Below are 16,067 nucleotides of genomic sequence, written 5' to 3' on the forward strand. Positions count from 1 at the left end.
AATTGGTGGAGATTGCTGCCCTATTTTATTTTATTTTTTCTATACTTGTTCCATGTTTTAAACAAGTAATGTGTGGCCAAAGCGTGCGCTGTATCAATGAATTCCTTCAATTTACTTTTTGGACTAGTATGCAATAAGTAAAACTTGTTTCAGATGTTTAATGCTGGCGTTGTCATCAGGACATTGTTTTGTTTGATTGAACTATTGAGTATTTTAATCAACTAAAGCAAATGGTTTTTGCCCCCTTTGCTAGAACTTTTCTTAGAGTTCGTATGCAAGGTTTTAGTAGAACAACAAGGTCATCAGAAACAATATAACTTTATGAGTAAATTTTGACATGTCGGTTTTGTTCTCTTGCCTGGCGCTATTGCTGGAGAAAAAGCAAACAAATTTTGAGGGCACATGCTTTTTTATCTTCGCAAATGTAAGTAACACTGCACATACGATAAAAAGTTCCATGCCTAAATATTTTTAAGGAAGCCATACTGGAATACTACAGCAGGATACAAAATTTAGTAAGCTAATATATTGCTGGGTAGGCTTTATATAATGCCAGGCTACATATACAGTAGAATAGATGCAATCGCTGACGTCATCAGGGTTGTAAGCACCCCCAGTTGCATCTGATTTGCGTCACATTTCATCCCGTTGTCTTTTGCGTAGGTCTTCGCAACCTAACGAGAAAAAATGGGCATAAATTTTTCAAATCTTACATCCCAACTCTACCCCTCTTCAGCCGCTAATTAAACAATTCAGTTCTTTGCGCCAGGTATGGTGTGAGTGAGTAGCTCTACCGTAAATCCACGAGGCAGACAACGGTGTTTGTTATTATAGGACTTTAACGGTTTCACAGATGAGCCTTTGTAGCTCAGTTGGTAAAGAGCGAGCTAGGGAAAAACTGCAGGTTCGAATCCCACCACAGGCTAGATTCTAGCCCACGCCTTGACTGGTCGACTGGTGGTTCAAAGACGCTAGATGGAGCTAAAGTGTTAGGACTTGGTCTACACTTTCTGCTCGTTTTGTTAGATGTGGCATATGTAACCAGCGCTTTCAATCCTTTCCACATAACAAATCACAATTGCATCGGCCAAAATTTCATCATGGAAATAAGGCTAAAAAATACAGTTTAATGTTATGCCGCAATGCTTTAATCCTGGAAGTGTTGCCTACCTATGTGTGGGTATTACACATTAATTCAACAAACACACATATGCTGTATTAATAAGAAAATCAATTTCAACAAAAAAAGCTTGATGGAAACTACCACTCTGAAGACCGCGAATTGTTAAGATTGCGAATTTGTTTACCGAAGTATCTTGTGGTTAGAGATTGTTAATTCAGTTACCGCCTCCGGCTTAATTTCTAGCGCAACTATGAAATGTATGCGCCGTGGCTTAATATCTAATAAAATTTACTATTTTCATGAGGTGGCAAACGCTTTTAGGCTACATGTGTTAAAAATGATTCTCAACCTGATACGGATCTCGTACCACCTTACGATTGTTTCGCGCGTACCGCCCTAAACCCTGTTTGAATGCGTAGACCAAGAAATAAGCCAATTTTATAGACCATGTTTTGGAAACCAGCAAGGTTAGCAAATTCAAAAGAATGTCTAAAAAACAAGTTTCGCCCCAAACCCGGTCTGATGAGTTGGATTTGCAATTCTTTACTTCAATTAAGTATAACAAAATTAACCATAATCAAAAGAACTGTATTAAACGTCTCTAAGATCAAGATCCTCAAATTTTATAGTGGCAACCTTGTAGCAGTGCCCATTAAAAAACCATCACAAAGCTAACATCAGCCAGCGTAATGTGTGTGTTTAAAATCAACTGCAATCATTTTGAAATCAATCATATATCCATTGAAATTCGCTTCTTGAAATTAAATTAAACATTTTGTGTACAAAAAGTCTGAACAATTGGGCAACAGAACAGACTTTGCTTTATGCTTGGAAATGAAACAAACAAACCTTATTTACCTGATCATTTGGGTTTGACCCGAGAGTAAACCAAATAAACATTCCAGCATCTCCAGGTCCCACAACCTTAAACTGTTTTCCATAGATCGTTTCACACATTGTTTTAGCATTCGGGTAATATTCCGAAAACTTTTTGCATGTTGAATTGCACGTGGTCGTTCCTAGGAATGCATTAAGTTTATTTTGCCCGATGAAACAACACATAGTAATATACTTGGACTAAAAATACCAAGGCGTATTTAAAATATTTAAATTCTGTTCAAGAAACAAACAGAGATAGAGAACTTATCGTCCACTTCACATTGTACAAATCATACAGCCTTCGTTTTGGCTCCAATAATATAAGTACAATCCCTATGTGGCTCTTATATTGTGCAAAAGTTTTAGTATTTTTGTGTAAAACATGAAAAAAAAGTTAATAAATATCTAAGCAACATAAAAACTTGATAAACAGTGGGGAATACATAAAACAAATAAAACAGGTTAACATAAAATAAATCACCTGTTTTAAAATTCCAAGGGCTCGTCCAATCTCTCTGGCACGTGTAATCGTCTTTGCAATCGTTATACCACGTGGTGCATTGATTAGGTCTTATAGGGACTCCAACGGCTGTTGGTTTACTTGACACCTTTTACAACAAAAATCTGTTTTGTCAGTTTTTTCGTCAATTATGTCGCGTGTTAATTAAAAAAACTCTTAACTGGTTATTTTGTGATTATTCAACTTACATTTTTAATCCACGGCCCCAAATTCGGAGAGCAATAATAAAAACAGTCATGTTCCCGAAATCTTTCTTTGCACGCCTTCGACATGTTTTTTCCTGGGCAGTGGTCATAGTTGAAAGTATTGCTTGCTCCTCTGCTTCTATCGTAAATCTCTGTATCCATAGTTGTGTTACAACAGGACCGATCCTTAAATGCTGCGCACTGTAAAAGGAACACAGCATCAGTACTTCAGGCCTATTGAAAGCATTTCTGAAAATCAAGCAGGTTTCCCAAGCAACCGTTTAGTCGCTTTCCGTGGGTTCAATTCCCACTATGGGTTGATTTTTTAGTTTATTTCTTGCCGTATTTAAATGCTTAATTCGGTATTTCGCCCCTAATGAGGCCGGCGTTTTATGGTTTATTATTTATGTGAGTGTGATGTGATCGCTGATTTATTGAACGCTTCAGGACCGATCCTAGTAATGTCCTTTTGTTTATTGTAGCAGAGAAAACCTTATTACGTGTATAGTTAGTCATAGGTAAAAGATTTTTAGCCTAGAAAATAACGACGCACAACTGAGTATTGTACGTTTTTCCGCAGCTTGAACTGTAAAACCGTCAATCTGGAATTTTACTTTTTCAAAGGTAGAAAGCTTTACTGAATGTGGATAATCTCCAAAAGTTTTAGGAAATGACGATGCGCGAGCGAGTCTTGACATTCAACAAACAAGCGTGGCAAGACGCGCTTACTCCACAACACAGCCGTTTGCTGTAAATGATTCCACAGCTGTATATTATGCACACCGCTTGTTTCAACAACGTTTAGTTCAAATGTAAGGTACAGTAACGAAAAAATAACAGGTAACAACAGCCCAATACTTTGTAAACATTACCTTGTATTTAAGGTTAGGCTCTGCACTGGGCGCAGATTTATGAAATGTTCCTTTCAAGCACATGTTGCATACAGTTGTTTGTCCATTACTGAAGGCAAACAAAGCAGATGCCAAAAGCAGGGTGTTTGCAAGCTTCATAATTGCCGTTGATTGTAAGGAATAAGTGTATTGTGCAAACATAAACAATTACTGCTCATATATATATCCTATTGCCTAAAAAGCAAGTTAGTATATAAATAAAGTTTCTTGTTGATAACAGTTCTCATACTTAATTAGGTTCTGCAATTCAATCTATTCCCATTGCTTACTGAACTCATTTTATTTCTGCAGGCAAAAATGTAACCAATCAACATAGCCTACATTTAGGAGTTCTATCTACGTTCGTTTGCTTCTTTAAAAATCCAACATTCTGCTTCAAATCGAACTTCCAATCTGGCACCTAATATTGATTTTTTTCTCTTTTAACTCTAAGCAGATTCGCCAGCCGCAAGTTTGGTTTAAACCTTGCCGTTCGAAAATTCCTAAATCACAAGACACATTGTGAGCTACAAGAAATACCGCATGTTCATGCCTCGAGCATTTACCGAACTAAAGTGTGGTGGCAATTGGAATTTGCTATGAAACGCCATCTACTATGCGCCTATGTGTATCGTGTACTTGATTTCCCTTGATGAGCAGTTTAAAATGTTAACGCCGCGTGATAATATAGTCAAAACATCCGCTTTAAGTAAGGGTGACCGCTACATGTGTATGATACTGCATTACGGTTGGCGTCAAAATTGCCAATAAACAAGCATAAAACGAAAATTGGTCATCAAACTTTACAATAAGATTTAATTGCCATCATCAGTAAAAATGTGTAGTTTTCCAAGAATAATGGAATCACTTTAAAAATATTTAAAAGTGTAGCCCACACTTTTGTCAAGTTTAGGAAAATGTTCTTCTAAAAAGCTACGGATCTTTGACTTATAGGTCTACTACATAAACGACTTGTACAACAGTCAGCATCATTTTGGTCATGCTGATATAGGCTAATTTCAATTATATTCGTACTTAGGTTATCAAGAACCTTATTATAAGGCTACTCCCCGAAAAAAAACCTTGTTTAGCCTATTGCATGGAAACGACGTCGACAAATAGCATTGAATTGTTGCAATACATACAGTTTATGCAACTAAAGAACCGGCCCTTTGCGTTTTGTTAAAAAACTTGTCTATTTTGGTTGTATATTAAAGCGATTTCTTGCAAAGGCAATTTAAGTTCATTGTATTTGTCGCATTAACTTTAAAACATTTATTTATGTTGTAGCCTAATCCATGCAGGAACAAGGAGATTCCGGATTAACTACTGAGTTTAAGTTATAATCCGTGACAGTACATGCAGTTTACCCATGCCAAATTTGTCAATAGAGGTAATTTGGTTTGAGATGCTGAAAGAAATCGTTACAACACAATCGCACTAAATCCATCAATAAAACAACTTTTTTTATCACGGGGTTCGAACCTAGGACACTCCCGTGGCCGAATTAATGTTTTTATCTCTGCGTATAGGTCAGCCGCGCCGGACCATTTGACATTTGACCAAGTTCTTGACCAGCAAAGCATTGCAGCATACGGTATTGCTAGCAAAATTCTGGAAAAGCTGAGGCGGCAAAAGTTGACACACGCTATCGCGTAAAAAATCTTGAAGTTAAAAAATCAAATAAAATAGTTTATGTTTTGTTGCATATTGTTTCGTGTTTTTGATTACAAAAATTGTTTTTTTAACTGTAGACTACATTTCCTTCACTAATGTTATGCCTTAGTTATTTTTGACTCTTTTGTTCAGCCATGCGTTTTATTTCGCTTTTTTGTGATTGGTCAATTTTTGATAGATGTAACTACAGGGCAAAGCAAAGTGGGTTGCTCATCTTGTTTTGTGGTTTTCATTTATTATGTTCTTTCATTATTTATGGTTTCCTATTCATATGGCGTTGTGATACAGAGTATTTATTTGGAACTTTTGCGCCCACAGCTTCTATCAAATTTAACATGCTTCGTGGTACTGGTAGTTAAAGTGTGGAAAACATTGGTTTAGTGATTTTTTTAGTTAATCAGTACCGTATGTTTTTGTGTTGAAGCGTATTTATATTTTCTAACCTTCACAACTTTCTATTACAATACAATTAAAATTGTCAAGTTTGCAAAAATGTAATCAGCAATTGTGGTATTAGTAATTGTATGATAAAATATGCAATCTATTCTATATAGAATATAGACACTGAAACCCAGTCTCCAGAGTGTGGCAGCTGCACGCGCGATTTTTTTTTAATTTTTGCACCAAATGCATAAATTGGGCTGCCTTGACCTCTTTTACTTGCTTTGCGCCTGCTGAAATATGTCTTGCACGCGAACTTACGGGTAGTGCATGTGGGCAAGCGGGACATGTAGGTCCTGCACGCACGAGATCTTGTCAGGAACTACCATGTTCTGCAGACTGGACTGAAACTGTATTTTTGGATGCAGAATTGATTGAAAAACAGACACACAATCTTTAACTGTATTTACTCGATTGTAAGCCACCTTTGATTGCATTGCAACCTGGTGTTAAAAAATTATGTAGGCCATGTGACAGAAGATTCTATTTTTTACAATACTTCTTCTGAGGTAACTAACATAAAATGAGTGCAGCAAAGAACTATAATCAATTTGTTTCAGCACCTAACCTAACTATGAATAAGCACCAGAACTCATGTTAACCTGTAATAGTAACATGCCAGTCTGCAGAGTGTGGCAGCTGCACACGCGATTTAAAAAAAAATTGCACGCCAAGCTTTGGGGTTTGCATGCGAAAATTTTGCACCAAGGGCATTAGATTGAGCTGTCTTGACCTCTTTTATTTGCTTTGCACCTGCTGAAATTGGCCTTGCATGCGAACTTACGGGTTGTGCACGTGCGCATGCGGGACATGTAGGTCCTGCACGCACAAGATCTCGTCAGGAACTGCCATGTTCTGCAGACTGGGTAACGTGCAAATGAATTTGGAAACAAAATAAAAGCAATTCCAGAGGGGATAGAATAATAACATTTCAACCTAAAAATATGAGCCGATCTTGTTTGTATGTGGCACAAACTGTGGTGTAAAAAACTTGAACATATTAAACTAGATTGTGTTTATGTCAGACCTGACCACAAACTAGTACTTTGCAAACACAATTTTGTGTATTTTGAAGAAGCCCTCCAAGACCGTTCTGTTGTGTAAAGTTCGATTCTTTAACATTATGCAAACCACCCTTAGCCACACAATATATTAAAGGGCTTTGCATTTGCTTTAAGTGATCTGTGCAATAACACAAATATTTTGTTTCAGAATCATTTCAGTATTGGTTTAGGGGTTTGTAGGTCTACTGGGAGTTATGGCAAATCAAGGGCCAAGCTATGGCTTCAGTCGTGAAGTAAAAATGAAGGTACGATTTTCTTAACAAAATAAAATAAGTAAATTATGGCAAAATATCAAAACTTACATGTTTCGATTTTAAATGCTACATATTAATGTACGGTGTAATGACAGTTTATTTCAGTTTTTTTGATGTAAAAATTCTTTTAAAGTTTGTTGTTGTTAATTTACCATGCTATGTACAGATGGCTGCAAAGTATGATGAATATGTGGAGGAGGATTTAAGGGAATGGATTGCAGCTAGTTCTGGGCAACCAGCAATGAGAGATCAATCGTTTCAAAACTGGCTGAAAGATGGCCGTGTACTATGCTAGTAAGATTTCCTAACTCAGTTTTTATGTGTTTGTTTTTGACCATTTTGATTGTATTTGTAGATAATATGCAGCATCATGTTTGCCAGTATTTTATTGATGTTTTTTGTAGATTTTTATGTTTCATATGCCGAAATTTGAAATCTTTTACAAAATTTGATACTTTAATCTAATGTGAAACAAACAAGCCAATATATTTGTTTAGAACATGACATTTCAACAGCACATTGTATTATTTCAAATGAAATGAATGTAAAAACCAAGCATCAAGCAAAAGCAGTAAAAGAGGCGATAAAATAGCTCAAATCACAGGTGAAACTATGCACACAAATGCTGCATGGTTTTTACATTTATTTCATTTAAGAATGACACAAGTTGCTTTTGAAACGTCATGGTCTTAATCTATCAAATCCATTGGTTTGTTTGTTTCTCGTTAGTACCGTAAATTTGAAACCTAATTGGAACATTCTCTTTTAGTTTAGTAGAGACCTTGCAACCTGGGATATTGAAAAAAGGAATGCCACATGAAAGCATGCTCAACCCATTCCGATGTGTAAGTTGGATATGACATTTATTTTCATAACAATGCTATAAACCTTTTTTTATGTTTTACCAAATTCGGCCTTATAACATTGTAGCTGGAGATTCTTTTTGAAAACTTATTGTGCTTGAAGCTTGCAAAGTGTTCACTGAACAAAAAACACACTGCTGACTACTGAAATTAGGGCATTTAGATTTAACACAAGCTGTGGTTTTAGATGGAGAACATAAGCACATTTTTGGATGCCATAAAAGTGCTGGGAGTCCCTGAGCCTTCGTTGTGCACAACAGCGGATCTTTATGATGGTTCTGGAATGCCCCAGGTATATACTGCATGTTAGTGTGCACATGTTGAATTTCTATCAGGTTCATAATACAATACATATGTTTTTTTTTACCATGACCAATACTTTTAAAATCTTTTTGCATGCATTTTCATGGCATAGACAATTGTAATTTATCAAGTATAATGTCCATTCTGTAATGCTTTTTGGGGCAATGATATGTTATAGCCTTTAAATTATGTGTTTAACCCACTGGGCAAATTTTGCTAGCATATGTATCAAGTACATACCATCAACAGAAGTTAAATATGGAATGTAAAAACGATCTTGAAATATAAATGTGGCAAAATGATCAAAAATTGTGTTTGTTTGTTTGTTTAACAATATTATTATATATATATGTATCTTTAAATGGAAACTTGAAATGGAAAAGTAGGAAAAACGTTCATGTTATGTTATTTGCAGTGGCAACAGTATTTGCTATCACTGTTAATCATGTTTAACAAATCTGTTTTATGTTTAGGTCCAGACTTGTTTGCTTGCCCTTGTTGATCATGTAAGTGACCTTTTTAAAACCTGACTTTATTGTTTTATGACTCGTAATTATGTTTGTAAAAATTTTGTGCAGGCAATGTCAAGGGGGCTCACAGACACTGATATTGGGCTTCATGTTTCTGAAAAACAGAAAAGAAATTGGTCTAAAGAGCAATTAAGAGCTGGAGAGAGTATTATTGGGCTTCAGGTACAATACATTTGTATGTGCTTGTTTTAAAATAACATTATGGTGGTGCAAAACACAAAACTAGTGAAACACTAAAGCCCAGCACACCCTAAAGTTGAAACACAATCACCAAAGTGCGAACACCTAAATTGTAACAAACCCCAAATTTTTAACAGTTGTAAATGCATTTCCAGGTACAACAATGCTAGGTGAAAATATTGCATAATTGCAAGTTTGATACTTTCTTTTTGCACAGCATAGTAAATTCCCAAATCGAACAAACCAAAAATATTGGAATTTTATTGACAGTTTAGATCTAGGGTCTGCAAACGTTTTTGCACTGTGGACAATATGGCATGGGGTTTTATGCTGTAAGTAGTTACAAATACTGGCACTTTGGCCCTTGTGCCATGGTTAATATATATTGTTTCTGTGGGCCCTAGTAGCAAGTTCTTCATGGAATAGTTTACGGGTGTAGATTGGATTCTTGTGTTAAAAAGGGCATAAAACAAGTTAAATTAGCCTTTTCACTGCCATCAAAAAAGTAATACCATGGATAAAGTATATAATTTCAAAAATCCAGTAACTGTGTTCTAAAAGCCCCCCAAATTTAACCTTTAAACAGATTGTCCCAGCATTGGGCATAAAGTTGGCAACACATCACTCAGATACATGCTTGTATCTGCCTCTCTGTAATAGCTTGTCATACACTGTGTAGATTGAGTGTTGCAGAGATAAGTGCTCAAAACATTCATGTTAACCTTGCTATCTAGGCATGCTTGAACTTAAACATTGTACAGATGTCACATTAGGGTTTAACTTGGCAAGGTTATGGGAACATAATTACTTCATATTAAACTGACCATTTTGGTTTTCGATAAGCTACGCAACAAAAAAAAATCACAAAGAGTCTTTTTCAACATGGGTTTGTCAGCTTTTAAGACGCAAAAACGTTTCCTAAATGCATAGCCTTTCAGTCATGCTGATTATGTGTTTCATCAGCGTATAGGTTACTTTGCATCAAAAGTGCAGAGACAATAGTAAAAACAAAAACTTGTAGGTCAACCAGGAAGAGGTTTTTTGCCCACTTGGTCCACTGCTGTACATTAGGCTACTGGAGTAATTTTAAAATTAATAAAGGATACAGATTTTTGTGAAAATCCAAAACATGTGTGAGGGAAATCTGGATTTAAAGCAGTGGTTCTCAACCAGTGGGCCATGGAAGCATTTTGATTGGGCCACAGACCAACCAAATAGAAAGCTTTATTTATAAATTTACTTTCATTTGTGTCACTACACTCAATTTTACAAGAATAATGGCTTGGGGAGGAAGTGAGAAGGAATGTAAATTAATTTAAATTAATCTATTTGCAGTATGAAGTTACTTTAAGTTTCTGCAACCCCGTATGTTTATGATGTAATAAACTACTTTGTAATTACAATAAAGCCAGATAATAGCAGCATATGCATTGTCCAATTACCCGGTCGTAACTGAAAATGCTTGATTAAAGAAGGGAAAGTGCTGTTTTATGATTTTTGCATCAAGTTTTTAATCTGTTTGAAATATGTTCTGCAGTTTTTGTTTTAAACCTATTTTATAGTTGTTTTCTTTCTATCATAAAAATTTACTGGGCCACAGAATTTTTGTGCAATGAAAGTGGGCCACGAAAGAAAAAAGGTTGAGAACCACTGATTTAAAGGTTGTTGTTTTTAACTTTACTTTAGGCTGGAACCAACAAATGTGCTAGCAGAGCTGGCATGACGGCATACGGAGCCTCAAGACCAATTTTTGACAAGAAGTACACGTCAAACCAAAACCATACCAAATAATCTTTGGGGCTTAAGTATTTCATGTTTCAATCATCGAGTAATTTCATATTTTTCTAGTTTCAGTGTGGTGCCTGCATATTGAGTTTCAAGTGTATCTTTTACAATGATCAAATGTTGCACTAGCATTATGAGTGTACTAACATTTCCATTACCAACCTTTTAACTATTTCTGTACATTTTTTATTTGTTGTCAAGCTTTTAAATAACAAACTTCTTCATATAGTTGTGCTTTGTATTGAAAATTGTTTCAATGTCATACTGTCATCAGGAAATCCAATTGGCTCGCTGCTGAATTATCTATAATATTGGAAACATCACTTCTGGTGTCCATAGCTATTTCTTTGCGTATGTAACACAGATTTTTATAAACAGCATTGACTTAAAAAATCACTAAACAAACCCTACAACGTTCGGAATAGGAATAAATGGTTTAAATCCTTTGATAAATGATTTTTACTTGTTTTCACAGTTAAAAAACTGAACAAAAGTTTTTTAACCAATCTTGTCAAATGTAATATCTGAAGATTTTGCTTTGGCTTTATTCATACTAGCCTGTTTTAAATTGAAACAGGAATATATGATCTGGTTCACAAAACTATACGCAACAAATACATTTGTTTGCATGACTTTCTTATGAATTCGGTTGATGTCTAAATTTCTTGAGGTATTATTGTTTTTTTGTGTTCTAATTGAAGTATTTTTTCACATTGTTAGGCAGTTGGCCTGTTGATACATTCACATTTTATTTTGACCATATCAAAACCATTCCCTAGTTTCAAATGACCAAATTGCTATTTATGCAATTTATACACTTTTTGAAACATCTGCCATTCCAAAAATCAGTTTCATAAAAACCTATGTCTTGCCAAGATTATGCTAGATAACAAATCTTGTCATGTATTCTCACTTGCCCAAATTTCCTTGTTTTTACCTTACTAAACATATATGGTGGTGTCCCTGTTTTGTGGTGCTGAATATATACTCCCGATTGTGTGTGAAATTATCCTGTTTAAACTTTTGTGTCAACCAAGAGCTTTTCTCTTATTAACTATTTTTTTGTTTCCACATGCCCAAACAACTTTTGTCTTATTGTATTTACCCTGAAAACATGTCAATTTTTAGCAATGGGGTGAATTTGAAGCCTGGTTGAAAATCTGTGTAAATCATTTTGTCGATACAAAACGTTCAAGTTTAAATTAAAATGAGAACATTTCCGTATGCCTATTAATCGTGCCAACCCGCTACCATATATTGTAACACATACAGCACCTAAGATACCGAAAATAAGGGAATTGATTACTTTCCAACTATACCAAATTCGCTCTAAGTCTAAACAAACCAGCGTTTGTTAAACCTGTAAACAGTATGACGTATTTGGCTAACCACAAAAAGAACATTTCAAGTGTGAAACTTATGTGCGGTGCCTTTGTGTATTTTCTCTCGTATTTCACTTGCACGCCCTGTATGGTCTCCTTTAACACCGTGATAATACAATACCCACTTTGATTGTCGAGCTGCAGTCAAAAGCAGTGGTGGAATAGATTGTTTGCGTTGGCCAGAAGTCACACCTCTATTGTTCTGGTCGCTCCTGTGTTTTTACAGTGCTAGTGGTTTGTTTATTTTTCCTATTCAGGCGCAGGATCAGTATGCTTAAATGTCTTGCAAGGCGGTTCTTTATGTGCCACCGTTTTTTCGACAAGAAGCACTCGATTTGAGACGAGACTAAGGTCTGGTTTATCAGAACAAAGTCGTTTCTTGAGCAACAGTTTTTATACGCCCCTCTTATTGTTCGTTGCGCAATCATAAAATATGTTTTGGCCCCAAACGGGATTTTTAAAATCCTATTCAAATAGAAATATCGATGATCTCTTTTAGCGTAAACTTCAGTTTTTATACCTACAATTTATAGGCGACTTTGGACGTGTACACGCTAGTTAGAAATTACGGTTATAGAGTAGGTAAGGAAATTCTATTATAGATTTTTTTGCATTTGTTGTGTTCAATTTGCTGTCAGTTTACTAGTGATGGGACGATATCAGGTTTTGCAGCGAGTACCGAGTACGAGCACCACATATGTATATACCTTCGATACCGAGTACCTAAGTACAGTGTTGTACTTAGTTGTATATCACTGGCTAATTTATCTGTCATGGCCGGGGTACAGGCGTGCACACACACATGCAGAAAAATGTAATCTTCATACGATAGACAAAACAATATACGTAACCTTGCTGAACTTTATCCCGAGTTCATGCTGTCCTAAGCAAATATTGGCAAAAAGATGCCTGTATTCTTATAGTGTAAACCGGCCTTCGGTATCGAACGTTGGTATCGAAAATTGAGACAAAATATTTCGATACCACTGAAATCACCGAGTACCGGGTACCCGTCCCATCACTACAGTTTACCATTAGGATTTGCCATATTATTGCGTGCAAAACTTTTTATTTATTTCGTTTTCTCAAATCCAATGAAAATAAATCCTACTTTTACGCGCGGTTTTTTGGTATCAAATTTTCGCACCAATAGCTCGTTTTAAACAAAGTTTGAAATAGAAAATTTGAATTGATGCAAACATAAGCCGAATATTTCAATTGCCCACATCTTGCATCGCTAAAAGTTGTTGCGCAAGTAGTATGAGTATTTTAGTCTTTGATCGGCGTATTGAAAAGTAGCCTACTTTTTCACCCCAGGTACATTGGTGTTAAAACCAACTTTTCAAGAACATATGAATAATTATTACTTGAAAGCAATGCTTTGCACTAACTAACAAAAGCAAAACTCCAGACACACCTTGCACTTACCTAATTACACATTGCAACAAAAGAAGTAAAAAAAGATTGCTTAAAGTGAAAAATTTATTCTTTCACTTGTTTACTCACGATTTTTTCGAATTGTTCTGTCATAATGGGCGCCACTACTATTTTCTCAGAAGTAAAATGCGTTGTTGACTTTTGTAGTTACAGCGCGAGCGCACATAGGGTTGAAAAAGTTTAGTCAATTTATAAGTTAGATATTATTAGTTTGTTCTTTTGTTTCAAACAACAAAGACTAGAGCAGTGGCGTAATATTGTGTAAAATCATATCAAGCTTTTGTTGCAGGACTAGTAGTTTAGTTGCACAAAGTATGGAAACTTGGATGTGTTTGCAAACCAAGAAAAAACTTTTCATGCAGTATATAAGTTATTCATTGACTTTCTTATAAACCGAGCATGCAAAAACCTCTTGTAGCTAAATAGCACTTCAAGTCAAAATCAGTTCTTATGTAAAGGTTGTTGGAGTACGTGTCTGTTGTTTTTCAGGCATCATATTAGTGGTTTACTGACAATAACCAGCCTATAGACATATGTGAAGTTGGTGGTTTAAGTTTAAACACAGCTGTATCAGTACAATGCGGTTTTAGGCAGGAGTCTCTAACCTAATAATCTTAGCACGGCATTGCAAATACTATAGCTATAGGTATACGTAGACTAAAAGTTTTTTTTTTGAAAAAGTAGGTTAACGTGTGCAAGAGAATCTTTCAAAAATATTTTTAACCGCTGTTGCGATTTACAAGGTTCTGTGTAGTTTTTGTCAGTTCGTTTGCCCGCCTTGGAGATCAGCAGTCGATCTGAAACGCCATAATTGAGACAAAGTTATTTCTACTTCAGTGCTTTAGGTAGAGCTACTAACACTGAGCTTCACCTTTGGCTCGACCTGGGAACTTCTGGTAGGTGGCGCAAAAGAACACAGGCGTTTATGGTGCTGTTACAGCAATTTGGGTTTCCGGTAAGAATAATTGCTGAGTCAGCACCATATACGCCTATGCTCTTTTGCGCCACCTACCAGAAGTTCCCAGGTCGTGCCAAAGGTGAAGCTCAGTGTTAGTAGCTCTACCAGTGCTTTAGGCCGATTTGGACACGGGTGGTACACTTCAGGTTTTTCTTCAACACACAAAAATGTCTGTATAGTTGAGCAATTCCTTTGTAATTCATAACAGAGGTACTAAACATCGTAAACGTGGAAAATACAATTAGAAAAAGTGGTTCGGAATCTAAACAGATTAATCATTTTTTTGCGGTTTAAACAGATTAATCATTATTTTGCGGTTTAAACAGATTAATCATTTTTTTGCGGTTTAAACAGATTAATCATTTTTGCGGCGATTTGGTCATTTACTTACTGCTAATTTACTAAATACTAATTTGCTTGAGTGATTGCTAAATCGTACTAAATTCCTTAAAGTTATTTCGGAAAAGGTAAAATTCTGAGGTGAAACTTTGAAGATTGCAAAACATGTTACATCCTACAAAAAAATCCCGCTCAGTTTAATCATTTCTTAACATGCTAGGTTATAATGTTATAGGTTTTTCTGCTGCGTCGAAACAACAGAACATAAAATTTATTACCTTGCCGTGGCTATCTCGTAGCCAAAAGCACATAAAAGCCTTATGATAACTGCTGGTTGCTTGCCTGCTGTACTTTGGCGCATTGCACCTACCTGTTTGATTTTACGGTTTGGTCGTAATGCTGAAAACATTTCCCAGGCAAAGCAAACCTGACTTGGTAAACGAGAAACCTTTGCGCCTAAACCACATATGTAAGCTGGAGTGCAGTTGTTAGCGGAATGTGTTTTGTAAGTCAAAAAGCTTGTGCAATCCTGACTGCTGTTTGTTTTCATTGCGTTTGTAATTTATGCAAGCTAAGATTGGGAAATTTGGCAACAAAATGTCAGATTGTGAGTGTTAAACAACAGTTGTATTGTAAAAATACGTTGTGTAGTTCCAACGAATTATGAATGCGTTGGTTAGACACTGAAGGCAAAGTTTATGACGTAACAAATATCTCGTCTGAGATTCGCTATAAGGTTAAAATTACAATTTGTGTTACCATTGTCATGTTCGAAATTAGACAATTAAAAAACGCCGTGTTTGTTTGGGCAGGTTTGTATGAAAGGTTCTACACAGGGTTGCCATTTTAGATACATAGTTAGATCTAGATAGTTTTGGATAAGCCTAGATGTAAAATATGGGACCTAATGGCTATAAAATCTCGATGGTTTCTTGAACGTTTGAAAAGACCATAGAAACAGTCTTAAGCCTACAAAATTTCCATCGAAATAAACACAAAAGCCTCAACATCAACTGCAACAACAAAAAGCTTCTTCAACGTTTAATATATAAGACAATTTAAATTAAAAACCTTAGTATTAATGTTTGGTAATAACTAATAATACATTATGTTAAAATGGATTACTTTATATTTAGACATATGTCTAGATGTTTGTTTTTTTAAATCTAGATTCTAGAAGATTATATATATATTTTAGGTCAAACTAGATGATTTTATTCAAACAAAAGTGACAGCCCTGGTTCTACAAGCTGACTA

The 16,067-nt window shown here is 35.6% G+C and overlaps 2 protein-coding genes across 2 annotated transcripts; one reads left to right on the forward strand and one right to left on the reverse strand.

Moving 5' to 3' along the window:
• Window positions 1–442: 442 nt before the first annotated feature.
• On the reverse strand, window positions 443–3,730 carry LOC145225015 (folate receptor gamma-like). The gene is made up of 5 exons (XM_080091656.1): window positions 3,580–3,730; window positions 2,711–2,908; window positions 2,484–2,610; window positions 1,982–2,142; window positions 443–674 (listed from the first exon to the last, which is right to left on the reverse strand). Exons 1-5 carry the CDS (start codon window positions 3,715–3,717, stop codon window positions 558–560), a joined length of 741 nt encoding a protein of 246 aa, XP_079947782.1. The 5' UTR covers window positions 3,718–3,730; the 3' UTR covers window positions 443–557.
• A 3,165-nt stretch (window positions 3,731–6,895) lies between these two features.
• Window positions 6,896–12,206, forward strand: LOC145224642 (calponin-3-like). The gene is made up of 7 exons (XM_080091179.1): window positions 6,896–7,024; window positions 7,200–7,327; window positions 7,803–7,878; window positions 8,084–8,188; window positions 8,673–8,705; window positions 8,778–8,891; window positions 10,596–12,206. The coding sequence occupies exons 1-7, from the start codon at window positions 6,974–6,976 to the stop codon at window positions 10,698–10,700; spliced, it is 612 nt and encodes a 203-aa protein (XP_079947305.1). The 5' UTR covers window positions 6,896–6,973; the 3' UTR covers window positions 10,701–12,206.
• The last annotated feature ends 3,861 nt before the right edge of the window (window positions 12,207–16,067 follow it).

The sequence above is a fragment of the Phallusia mammillata genome, chromosome 4 (assembly GCF_965637545.1).
Source record: "Phallusia mammillata chromosome 4, kaPhaMamm4.hap1.1, whole genome shotgun sequence".
Classification (NCBI taxonomy): Eukaryota; Metazoa; Chordata; class Ascidiacea; order Phlebobranchia; family Ascidiidae; genus Phallusia; species Phallusia mammillata.

Coding starts and splice junctions, on each gene's coding strand:
- LOC145224642 (XM_080091179.1), top strand. CDS start 6,974: ATGGCAAATCAAGGGCCAAGCTATGGCTTCAGTCGTGAAGTAAAAATG. Junction 7,025..7,199: donor GTCGTGAAGTAAAAATGAAG/GTACGATTTTCT, acceptor TGCTATGTACAG/ATGGCTGCAAAGTATGATGA. Junction 8,189..8,672: donor ATGGTTCTGGAATGCCCCAG/GTATATACTGCA, acceptor TTTTATGTTTAG/GTCCAGACTTGTTTGCTTGC.
- LOC145225015 (XM_080091656.1), bottom strand. CDS start 3,717: ATGAAGCTTGCAAACACCCTGCTTTTGGCATCTGCTTTGTTTGCCTTC. Junction 2,143..2,483: donor CCCTTGGAATTTTAAAACAG/GTGATTTATTTT, acceptor ATGCATTCCTAG/GAACGACCACGTGCAATTCA. Junction 675..1,981: donor GGTCAAACCCAAATGATCAG/GTAAATAAGGTT, acceptor TTTTCTCGTTAG/GTTGCGAAGACCTACGCAAA.